At 40.3% G+C, this 13051-nt stretch overlaps 1 protein-coding gene across 22 annotated transcripts in view; it reads left to right on the top strand.

Moving 5' to 3' along the window:
• Positions 1 to 13051, top strand: part of RBFOX2 (RNA binding fox-1 homolog 2) — a 260315-nt gene that overhangs the window by 205794 nt on the left and 41470 nt on the right. For 13 of the 22 annotated variants that reach the window (XM_032644673.1, XM_032644678.1, XM_032644675.1 and 10 more), the window contains one exon: positions 12317 to 12463. In XM_032644673.1, the coding sequence (XP_032500564.1) occupies positions 12317 to 12463 (147 nt within the window). The remainder of the gene's footprint in view (positions 1 to 12316; positions 12464 to 13051) is intronic. The other 9 variants (XM_032644674.1, XM_032644694.1, XM_032644676.1 and 6 more) reach the window with 1 other exon arrangement.

Genomic DNA, 13051 nt, shown 5'->3' on the forward strand with positions numbered 1-13051 from the left:
AAAAAATAAAATAAAATAAAATAAAATACTTAGGAATAAACCTGACAAGGCGGTGAAAGAATATGCTGAAAACTATAAAACGTTAATAAAGGAAATTGAAGATGATTCAAAGAAATGGAAAGATATCCCATGCTCTTGGATTGGAAGAATTAATATTGTTAAAATGGCCATACTACCCAAAGCAATCTACAGATTTAATGCAATCCCTATCAAATTACTCATGACATTTTTCACAAAACCAAAACAAGTAGTCCTAAAATTTGTATGGAACCATAAAAGACCCAGAATTGCCAAAGCAATCCTGAGGAAAAAGAAAAACGCTGGAGGCATAACCTTCTCAGACTTCAGACAATACTACAAAACTACAGTAATCAAAACAGTCTGGTATTGGCACAAAAGCAGACATATGGATCAATGGCACAGAATAGAGAGCCCAAAATAAATCCACACACCTACTGTCAATTACTCTTCAACAAAGGAGACAAAAACATACAATGGAGAAAAGACAGTCTCTTCAGCAAGTGGTGTTGGGAAAGCTGGACAACCACATGTAAATCAATGAAGATGGAACACTCCCTCACACCCTACACAAAAGTAAACTTAAAATGGCTTAAAGACTTAAATATAAGACATAACATCATTAAACTCCTAAAAGAGAACATAGCCAAAACATTCTCTGACATAAATCATAGTAATCTTTTCTTAGGTCAGTCTCCCAAGGCAATAGAAATAAAAGCAAAAGTAAACAAATGGGACCTAATCAAACTTATAAGCTTTTATACAGCAAAGGAAACCATAAACAAAATGAAAAGACAGCCTATGGACTGGGAGAGAATATTTGCAGCAATGCAACTGACAAGGGTTTAATTTCCAAAATATACAAACAGCTCATACAACTCAACAGCAGAATAAACAACCCAATCAAAAAATGGGCAGAAGACCTAAATAGGCATTTCTCCAAAGAAGACATACAGATGGTCAATAGGCACATGAAAAGATGCTCAACTTCACTAATTATTAGAGAAATGCAAATCAAAACAACGAGGGGACTTCCCTGGTGGTCCAGTGGTAAAGAGTCTGCCTTCCAGTGCAGGGGACATGGGTTCGATTCCCTGGTTGGGGAACTAAGCTCCTACATTCCGCGGGGCAACTAATCCCACGTGCCACAACTACTGAACTCGAGTGCCTCAACTAGAGAGCCCGTGTGCCGCAAACTACAGAGCACACGCACTCTGGAGCCCACGCGCCACAACTAGAGAAGAGAAAATGTGCACACCACAACTATAAGAAGCGCGCTCACCACAACAAAGAGCCTGCACTCTGCAACGAAAGATCCCACGTGCCGCAACGGAGATCCCACGTGCCGCAACTAAGACCCCACGCAGCCATGAAAATAAGATAAATTTTTTTTTTAAAAAAAACAATGAGGTAGGGGCTTCCTAGGTGACGCAGTGGTTGAGAGTCCGCCTGCCGATGCGGGGGACATGGGTGCATGCCCTGGTCCGGGAAGATCCCACATGCCACGGAGCCGTGGCTGCTGAGCCTGCGTGTCCGGAGCCTGTGCTCCGCAACGGGAGAGGCCACAACAATGAGAGCCCCACGTAACGCAGAAAAAACACAAAAAAAGCAATGAGGTGTCACCTCACACCAGTCAGAATGGCCATCATTAAAACATCTACAGGGCTTCCCTGGTGGCGCAGTGGTTGAGAGTCCGCCTGCCGATGCAGCGGACGCGGGTTCGTGCCCCAGTCCGGGAAGATCCCACATGCTGCGGAGTGGCTGGGCCTGTGAGCCATGGCCGCTAAGCCTGTGCATCCAGAGCCTTTGCTCCGCAACGGGAGAGGCCACAACAGTGAGAGGCCTGCGTACTGCAAAAAAAAAAAAAAAAAAAAAAATCTACAAATAATAAATGCTGGAGAGGGTGTGGAAAAAGGGGGACCTCCTACATTGTTGGTGGGAATGTACATCAGTGCAGCCACTATGAATAGCACTATGGAGGTTCCTTAAGAAACTAAAAATAGAGTTGCCATGTGATCCAGCTGTCCCACTCCTGGGCATATGTCTGGAGAAAACTGTAATTCAATGTTCACAGCACCCCAGTGTTCATAGCAGCGCTATTTACAATAGCCAAGACATGGAAGCAACCTAAATGTCCATCAACAGATGAATGGATAAAGAAGATGTGGCACACATGTATACAGCAGAATACTACTCAACCATAAAAAAAAAGAATGAAATAATGCCATTTGCAGCAACGTGGATGGACTTAGAGATTATCATACTAAGTGAAGTAAGTCAGAAAGAGAAAGACAAATATCATATCACTTATATGTGAAATCTAAAATATGATACAGATGAACTTATTTACAAAACAGAAACAGACTCAGACATAGAAAACAAATTTATGGTTATCAAAGGGGAAAAGGGAGGGGATAAATTAGGAGTTTGGGATTAGAAGATACAAACTACTATATATAAAATAGATAGACAACAGTATGTGTATATATATATATATATAACTGAATCACTTTGCTGTGTACCAGAAAGTAACCCAATATTGTAAATCAACTAAACTTCAATTGGAAGGAAGGAAGAAAGAAAGAAGCTCAGAAAAGCTGTACAGGATAAGATTTTATAGGCAGAGGGAACAGGAACAAGGAGGTTATACTGGGCATTTGCTGATTGGTTAAAGCATTTCCTTATATGGAGCAAAGGAAAATCTTGGAGCCTTGGAGTCTTGGGTCAGGTAACTTCTGCTGAGTAGACAACTTAATTGGTTGACCTAGACCTTTCTTTTCTGGGAGAGCAGAGCATAGAAACTTAAGTTTTGGTTTACTGACATGGGGATTTGCTTGAGCAACTTCATCTTGAGTCTGATGTGATCCCTTTAAGAAAACCAATATGAATCTTCCCAAATAAGAACTGTGTTAATAATTGCTTAATTTCAAATCTGTATGAATTGTGTGGCAGTTCATGTGGCAACTCTACTTTTAGCAATTAATAGAAATATCTATTATCTTTGATAAGTTTGGTCTTAAACTTTGCAGCTTTTACAACCATGTCCCTTGCACTATATGTGACTGATTTTATAAAATTGTGAGAATATCTAATTCATCCTATGAGGAGGATTCACTTACACCTTGACTGAAGGCCAATTCCCTATCCAAAAGAAATTGAACCCAACTAGGAATCATTTATATTTTTGTTCGTAAAACGATGAGCTCTTAAGGGAAAATGCTACAGGAGATGAAACTTTGTGACTGGCCTTTTGCAAGTAAAAAAGATTTACAAATTAAACTATTTCTAATTTGGGAATAGATAATAGTACTATTAGATTAAATTTTTTTTTCTTCATCATGCCAACAGTTTGAAACAGATGGGCTTTTCAGCCTATTTCTGACTTTTATAAGTGGTCTGACCCACATATTTAATATGAACAACAGTATTTGTCTACAATTGTGCCTGTATATAGTCTTAAACCAACTAAACATTCTGTGATCTAATATTCTGTAGGGCTTAGAATCTGACATCCCAAAATTCTTTTTTCTTTTCTTAGAACTCTTTGTTTTGAAATAGTTTTAGACTTACAGTAAAGTTGCAAAAGGAGTACAGAAAGTTTCTCCATGTTCTTTACCTAACTTCTTCTGATGTGAACATCTTACATAGGTATAGTACAATTTTCAGAACCCGGCAATAAGAAGTGTTGGTACAATATTATTAAGTAAAATATAGACCTTATTCAGTCACCAGTTTTCTGTTCTGAATCCAATCCAGGATCCCACATTGCACTTAGTTGTCATGTCTCCTTATCCCAAAATATTTTAATCATCCTTAGCTTATATCTGAAGTAGTTCTAGGCTCTGAAGAACAGAGAAAGGAAAAAACCTTGTACTTATAGATTTGCTGTAAGATGATTAGCATGTCTCATTTCTGAGGTCTCTGCTTGTTCTACCTCAGCCTTTCATGTATGCGTTGGAGAAGGGCTATAATGCAAGCTCTTCCTTCTTGAGACACTAAGGTTATTATTGAAAGCGAGCCTTGTTTCCCAAAATATTTTATACAAGTCAGCTCAAAACAAATATAGGCTGTGTTGACCTATTTTGCTGCCTTCATTAAAATATGTGCATATAGTATTATGAGATTTTATTAAACACTTGTTTCAGGTTACTTTTGAATACATCCATCTAATTTTGCTTCCTCTAAAAGTACAGTAAATGGTGGTTGTGTCTGTGTGTTTTTAGGAATATAAAAAATAAGAACAGGAGAATTAATCATTTTGGAAGCTAGAAAGCAGATGGCCAATTAGTAACTAACTTAGCAGACCCAAATGAGTTTATCCCTAAGCCAGTAGTGGGAGAAAGCTGAGAAATGATTCAGTTTATACCACAAAAATTTGAATTTCAGAAACATGACTCCAGGGACTTCCCTGGTGGTCCAGTGGTTAAGACTCTGCCCTTACACTGCAGGGGGCATGGATTCTATCCCTGGTCAGGGAACTAAGATCCCACATGCTGCATGGCAAAAATAATAATATAACCAAAAAATAAAATTTTTTTTAAAAACAGTTCTCTCAGAAACATGGCTCCAATTAGATTTGGCAAACTCTTCTCTGGATAACCCAACTCGAGAGGAAGGACTTAAAGATGCATGAGTCAGGGGGTTCCCCAAGAAATTGCTTACCTAACTGAACCTAGAATGAATCACAAAGTCATCAAGCCCCTCTATCCCACCCACTCAGAACTTGCAGTCAGTTTTTAGCTACTTTCCCCACCACAATTCTTTATGATCAAGACAACCAAGGATTACTAGATACCTGGGGAAAACCTACAACATGGAAAATAGAGAATAAAAACTAACAAACTAAAAGAGAAATTTGGAAGAAAAGGAACCCCTTTCTCCTCAGAAATTACCAAAACAATAATTTATATCCTCAGAGAGATAAGAGAAGGTATTGCATCCACTAAACAAGAATGAAATGCTAGTTTTTGTTTGTTTGTTTGTTTGTTTTATTTTTGGCTACGTTGGGTCTTCATTGCTGTGCGTGGGCTTTCTCTAGTTGCAGTGAGCGGGGGCTACTCTTCCTTGCGGTGCGCAGGCTTCTCATTGCGATGGCATCTCTTGTTGCAGAGCACAGGCTCTAGGCACGCGGGCTTCAGTAGTTGTGGCACGTGGGCTCAGTAGTTGTGGCTCACGGGCTCTAGAGCGCAGGCTCAGTAGTTGTGGCACACAGGCTTAGTTGCTCCGCGGCATGTGAGATCTTCCCGGACCAGGGATCGAACCTGTGTACCCCTGCACTGGCAGGCGGATTCTTAACCACTGTGCCACCAGGGAAGTCCCTGAATTGCTAGTTTAAAAGGTGAGGGGAATGGGGGGTTCAGAGAAGAAAAATGAGCCCTTGAAATTAAAAACATGTCAACAAAATGAAAAAACTTCATTGGAAGGTTGAAAGATGAGATGGAAGAAAAAGAGGTCTCCAGTCTCTTATCCACAATTCCAAAATTTGTAAAGTTCTGAAAGTCAATAATTTTTTCATAAGTTTGCAGCAAAACTCACAACATATGTATAGTCTTTATCACATTTATGTGAATATGCTTATATTTTGCTACAGAAATATCACTGCTTCACATCTCATTGATAGTGTTACATACGGGTTTACACCATTACTGCCTTTCTAAAAATTCTAAAAGTTCTGAATTCTGATACACATTTGGTCCCAAAGTTTTCAGATAAGAGATTAAGGACTTATATCCCAGAAAATAGAGCCAAAAGACAGAGAGATGGAAAATACAAGAGATAAGAAAGTTAGAGGATCAGTTCAAAAGATCCAATATCTAATAATACAAGTTTCAGGAAGAGAGAAAGACAAAATGTATAGGGTAGGAGTCATCAGCAAAATAATTCAAAAAAGGTCCCAGGACTGAAGGATATTAATTTCCAGCTTAAAAGAGACCACAGAATTCTCAGAAAAATAGAAGAGTATAAAACAAACCCACATTAAAGCCTGTCACTGTGAAATTTTAGAGCACTGGACATCTTTGGATAATCTACAAACCAGAGAGTGGGGGAAAAGTCACATACAAGGAGACAGGAGTCATAATGCCTTCAGATTTCTCAACAACACTGGAAGCTAGGCTACAGTTGAGAGTTACCTTTAAAATTCTGAAGGATTTTTTTTTTCAACCTAGAATTCTATACCCAGTCAAACTGTCATTAAAATGGGAGGGTAGATGTTTTCAGACATGAATCAGATTCTCAAGAAAACTTTGCTAAATTTAATTTCCTTTTCTTCTCCTTCAGCCTCACAGAGGTGAAAATAAGAAATGAAGGCACAGACAACTAGAGGAAAAATAAATATTGGAGAAAATGGATAATCCATAAATCAAAATATTATTCCTGAATTAATCAAGAGATTCCTTAGTATCTCAGATTATGTATTAAGTCTTATTATGATAGAGACTTAGAAAGTAATACTTCATCTTGTATTGCCCAGGGTTCTTTTTCAGACCATAACAGAACATTTGTTTACAATGTATAAATAGTTACAATATTTACATTGTTTCATAGGGGAGTCAGAAAACTAAATCCATTTTCCAGTTACAAGAATTTTTTTTTTTTTTTTTTTTTTTTTTTTTTTTTTTTTTTGCGGTACGCGGGCCTCTCACTGTTGTGGCCTCTCCCATTGCGGAGCAGAGCTCCGGACGCGCAGGCTCAGCGGCCATGGCTCACGGGCCCAGCCGCTCCGCGGCATGTGGGATCTTCCCGGACCGGGGCACGAACCGGTGTCCCCTGCATCAGCAGGCGGACTCTCAACCACTGCGCCACCAGGGAAGCCCCAGTTACAAGAATTTTTAAAGGTCACTTAAAAATTTTTTTTTTTTTAGTCCTCACTTCTAGAATGAGGTTTTGAGACTTACAAATCTGATTTGCTCTTCAGTGTCAAGTGCCCTGGGTTTCACCTCAATGAAGTAGCCCTCACTGGGGAGGCCAGGGTGTCTGAAGAGTGGATGTATAGGCTTTAGTTGCATGATTGCATTGAGCAGGACCCCTGCTAGTCCTCACTGTAAACAGCCCACAGACTCCAGCCTCTTCTGTTTCACCCCCTGCCCAGTGAATCACGTAGGTCAGAAAATGACCACAGAAGGGAAGAACACAGAACCTTGGGAGGTTATTTATATAGTCAGTAAAGTTGCTCAGCAGTTAACGTAGAAAATAAAGCAAACCAGCACTGTATTGACTGAGATTTTTCTCAGGACAGTTTAACTGTCCACTTTTCACAAAAATACAGCCTTAAAAACTTCTGTTTACTTCTGCTCTCTGATTTGCGTGTTTCAACGATTAGTAATCTATAGTGAGGTAAACTTAAAGTTGCGAATGACAGATGGGAAATAGGATCTCATTTAACTACATCCAATGTATATTCCCTATTCCTATTTCCACCATGTACCGAAATCTGCTTTTCAGCCTCTTTGAATATCAGTTTAGTAGTTCTCTGGCTTTGTTTCCTTCATGAATGTCAGTGTGCCTTTGCTGGTTTTCTTTCCTCTCCGTTTCCTCCCCTTCATGGCCTGACCTGCTCCTGTTCCCTCGAGGCATAGAATACATGTCACCTCTTGTATAGCTTTCCCTGCCCCTTACCCCATGCCTACCTCCACCTTCAGGCGGGGGTCCTGAGAAAGTGGAGCATGGGATCCACATGGGTTCTTCATTCTAATGAGATAAAAAGAAGAGAGCATGAGTGCAGTGCTAGGAAGGGGGTGGTTTAGCATATGACATTGGGCCACCTGGTTTTTAATTCCTACCCTGCCACTTAATATGTGACCTTGGGCAATGAACTTAACCTCTCCATGCCTTAGTTTCTGCCTTTGTCAATTGGAGGACAATAACAGTACCTGTCTCATAGATTACTGTGAGGATTGAAGAAAATAATACATGTAAAGTACATTCTAATATAGAGCTTAAGAACATGTACTCTGGAGCCAGGCTGCCTGTCTTCAAATCCCTGCTCCATTACTTAGGCAGTCTTTCTACTCCTCAGACTCCTCAGATGGTTGCTAACATCTCTGAGCCAAAAGTGCCTCTGAATCAGATTCTTTTAGCTGAACACAGGGTCAAAAGGAGAGAATCCATTCTGTGTCTTTAAAAAAAACAAAAAACAAAAAAGCAAAAGCTACTGTTAGGGTTGTTGAAAGAATCACAATTAACATATGTAAAATACTTAGGCCAGCGTGTGACAAACAGTTAACACTATTTAAGTATTATTTATTTTTGAAGGCGTAGGTAAGGGTCTATCTTACAGTATGCACTCAAGCGTGCATGCACTCTACTCAATGCTCTGTGGTGACCTAAATGGGAAGGAAATCCAAAAAACATGTAGCTGACTCACTTTCCTGTACAGTATAAACACACAACATTCTAAAGCAACTATACCCCAATAACAATTTTTTTAAAAAGTAATACTTGCTGTTTTACAGGGAATTCCCATTTTTCAACAAAATTCAAAAAAAGAAGTGGAGAGACGAAAGGGTCTGAGGTTGAAAGAGAGGAAAGCGAGTTAAAACCATGATAGGATGCCACTACCTCCCACCCGAATAGTTAAAATGAAAATGACGATACTAAAAACAGCTGGGGGGCTTCCCTGCCGATGCAGGGGACACGGGTTCGTGCCCCGGTCTGGGAAGATCCCACATGCCGCGGAGCGGCTGGGCCCGTGAGCCATGGCCGCTGAGCCTGCGCGTCCGGAGCCTGTCCTCCGCAACGGGAGAGGCCACAACAGTGAGAGGCCCGCGTAACGCATAAAAAAAAAAAAAAAAAAAAAAAAAAACAGCTGGAACTTGCACACACTGCTGATGGAGTGTAAGTTAGTACAGCCACTTTGCAAAACTGATAGTATCTTTGAAGGCTGGACCTAGACATATCCTTGATCCAACAAATCCAATCCTCGATGTCTATTCACCCAACAGAAATGCCTGCTCCTGTGTACCCAGAGATGTGTAACAATATTTATAGGAACATTATCCTTAATAGCCAAAAACTGGAAGCAGCTCAAATTCTGTATGGTTATAAAGTGTACAACAGTGTGTGTGTTATTATGATGCGTAAAAGAAGCCAGACACAAAAAAGTACATAATGTATGATTCCTTTTTTTTTTTTTTTTTTTAAGTTCAAAAATGATAGAACTAATCTATGGAGTTAGAAGTCAGGATGGTGGTGATCCTTCGGCAGGGGAGTAAAAACTGGAGTGGGGCCCACAGGTGATGCTGGAGTTCTGTGGCTTAATCTAATTTGATGGTTACGTGAGTGTATTTTCTTTGTGAAAATTCATGCAGCTGTATTCTTATGACTTACGCATTTGTTAGCTATGTATGTTAAACTTCAATTTATAAATGTATTTAAAATCAGAAGTCTTAAGAATTTTGGAAATAATGTTTCACTTTTTCTACTTGCTAAGTCTCCGGAGAATTAAAGATTTCATACTTTTAAATAATGTAGGTGTTTACCACAAGGCTGGAAAATTAACCAATCTGGCTTCTTCTTCATCAGTTGTGTCTTCTGGACTGTAAAATAATATTCTCAAGAACAGAAATTAAGTACCTCAGGCAACATACTTGGAAGTAATGGTTAGTTTTCATTTATCCTGCCACCTCACATACCCTTTTACAGACTACATAGTCTACATATATAAGCTATATATAAAACTATGGTTTGGAGCTAGAATCGGTCTTTTTAACCTTTGTCTGAGTGATAACACTGTCATCCTTCAGATCAGATCTGGTGGTTTTAAAGTGTGATTGAAGAAAGGGTTTTATGTGATCCAGCTGTGAGATGTGAGAGGGAAGTTGGAAGGTGCTCGAATGAGCATCACTTGTAATTGATGCTTGTGCTCGTTGCTTTGGTGTCCATGACGCTGCTTTTTAGTAACTTAGTGAGTTTTATCTTTGAATGGAATGTGTTTTGTTTAGTCTGCATTGTGCCCAGATTGAGGATTGAAAACCTTACACTTTGGCAGAACATGGCTTTGTAGCTCTTTCCTTTCCTGCTATTTTTGTACCATGTGAATAATTGCACAGTGAGGCCACCTGCGAGGCCTGAATGGAAGGAGATAAAAGCGGCCATCCCTTAGATTGACACTTGAAAAGCTGGTATACATTTGGAGTTCATTCCTGTTTATCCTTTATATGTTAAAGTCTCAAACTTCATTTCAACATGATTCAAACATCTCTGAGCCAAAGGTATCTCTGGTTCAGTTTCTTTTAGCTGAACGCTGGGTCGGAGTAGGGGGACCCATTCCGTGTCACCCAGAATCTGCTAGAGGGACTCAGTTCTCATTCAACTGAGATAATAAGAACAGCAAGTTCCACTCCTGTTTTAAGTGTGTTGGTTTAATCATATCATTGAGCCATCCAGTGTGGCATGTGCTTCACAGGGAATAGTAAAAACATAAGGTTCTTAAATTGTCAAATTAATACTTCAAAGTAAATGTTTTTTGAATGCCTAGAATGTATCACACCTGTTAGGTATTTGTCAGAAGTATTTCTCAACGTAGCAATTTTTTGAGGACTTAACTGAAGAAGAATTAAATTAACACATGCCTAGGACATTGCAAAAGAGATTCATGATTAAAAATGCACACCCACACTCACCCATATTCTTTCACTATGGATATATACAAATCTAGCATTTATGGGTATGTAGTAGGTTAGGCAGGGTCCCTTCAAGCCTTTCCCAACAGATTTTTCTAAATGCAACTTTGCTCTGGGCTACAGAAGGGTAGCTTCCCTTTGCTGAAGTAGCAGGAATCGCATAAATTAGGGAGGAGAGTACAGATTGGTTTCAGAGTAAGAAGCTTCTTCAGTTTTTGAGCAAAGGGCCCTTTGTCACTAGGTGTCTCCTCTTCATAAATAATGTTACAGTACTTTGGTAACCCAGTAGTCATACACCCTGGAACTAATAGAGGGAATGAAATATAAAAATATTCCCTTATTTCCTGAAATGATGGACCAGAAATACTGGTATCTCCACAACTAAGTATTATACCACAGACTCTTTATTTTCAAAATGGAAAGATCTCAAAAATAGGAACTTCGGGCTTCCCAGGTGGCGCAGTGGTTGAGAGTCCGCCTGCCGATGCAGGGGACACGGGTTCGTGCCCCGGTCCGGGAAGATCCCACATGCCGCGGAGCGGCTGGGCCCGTGAGCCATGGCCGCTGAGCCTGCGTGTCCGGAGCCTGTGCTCCGCAACGGGAGAGGCCACAACAGTGAGAGGCCCGTGTATCGCAAAAAAAAAAGGAACTTCTATAAGAATCTAAGAACAAAGTACTATTTTTATTTTTTTAATTTATTATTTTTTTATTTGTTTGTTTATTTATTTATGGCTGTGTTGGATCCTCGGTGCTGCACGCAGGCTTTCTCTAGTTGTGGTGAGAGGGGACTACTCTTCGTTGCGGTGCGTGGGCTTCTCGTTGCAATGGCGGAGCACGGGCCCTAGGCACGCGGGCTTCAGAAGTTGTGGCACGCAGGCTCAGTAGTTGTGGCGCACGGGCTTAGTTGCTCCGTGGCATGTGGGATCTTCCTGGACCAGGGCTCGAACCCGTGTCCCCTGCATTGACAGGTGGATTCTTAACCACTGTGCCACCAGGGAAGTCCCAATGTACTATTTTTATATCTTGTTTTCCTAATGTATCTCCATGTGATCTTTTTTTTTTTGGCTGCATCAGGTCTTAGTTGCAGCACGCGGGCTCTTCATTATTGTGCATGGGCTTCTCTCTAGTTGTGGTGTGCAGGTTTTCTCCTCTCTAGTTGAGGCACATAGGTTCCAGGCCACAAGGGCTCCATAGTTGTGGCCCTTGGGCTCCAGAGCGCATGGGCTCTGTAGTTTGAGGCACGCGGGCTCTAGTGCGTGAGCTCAGTAGTTGTGGCCCATGGGCTTAGTTGCCCCATGGCATGTGGGATCTTAGTTCCCTGACCAGGGATCAAACCTTCGTCCCCTGCATTGTAAGGTGGATTCTTTACCACTGGACCACCAGGGAAGTTCCTCTCCATGTGATCTTGAGCAAGTCACTTAGTGTTTCTAGTATCTCCCACTTTTACTAATGTACTATAAATATGCAAAAGACCTAAATTTTTTGGTAAACTATAGCATTTTGAACACAGATAACATCTTTGGTTTTTTTCTCTTTGAAAGGACAGCTGTAATTTTTGCTTAAAGACACACTGTTTGAGCATGATTGGGGTGGGGGAGGACTTCAGTTATTTTATGTAATTCTTGTGAAATAATTGTATTTATTTTTCCCTTAATGTTGTTTATTTCTTTGCTTAGCAGACAGAAGGGGGCGCACAGACAGAAGGCCAGCAGTCACAGACGCAAAGTAGTGAAAATTCAGAGAGTAAATCTACCCCTAAACGCCTGCATGTCTCTAATATTCCTTTCCGCTTCCGGGATCCTGACCTCCGGCAGATGTTTGGGGTAAGTCTCTGAAGTCCTTTTATGGTTTTACAATGAAAATATACTTTAACTCACCAGATGTATTATTAGTCATTACTACTTTAGGATAAAATTACAAGTATGTTGAGAAAGATCCTGAGGTAAATCATTATTTTCATCAGCCTTTAGAAACTTTCCCATCTCCTGGCCTATTCTAGACATTATCCTTGCAAATTCTCACATACATAAGATGACTCCACAACCCAGTTTGCCTGGGACTGAGGGGTTTCTTAGGACGTTCAGAAAACCGAAGCACTGAAATCAGGACAAGACAGTAATCCCTGCCTTTCAAAGGGTTATGAATTAAGTAAAATCATATCTGTGATCTAAAATCAGGTATAGGGGGTTAGTTTGCTGCCTGGCGTGTTCTTCCAGCTGTTTACTTCCTCCAAGAATTGCTGTCACGAAAACGAAGTATAATAGCAAATATTTAAGTTACTCAGAAATGAATGGCTGCTGAGAATCTTAATTCATTTTTGGGGCTAAGGTGTTGTTGCCTGTTTTAATTTGATCAAACACTTAACTTGAACTAGGAGTAAGAAATAATTGATTTTTGTTTTAATTATTTGG

This window comes from Phocoena sinus, chromosome 10 (assembly GCF_008692025.1).
Source record: "Phocoena sinus isolate mPhoSin1 chromosome 10, mPhoSin1.pri, whole genome shotgun sequence".
NCBI classification, from domain to species: Eukaryota; Metazoa; Chordata; class Mammalia; order Artiodactyla; family Phocoenidae; genus Phocoena; species Phocoena sinus.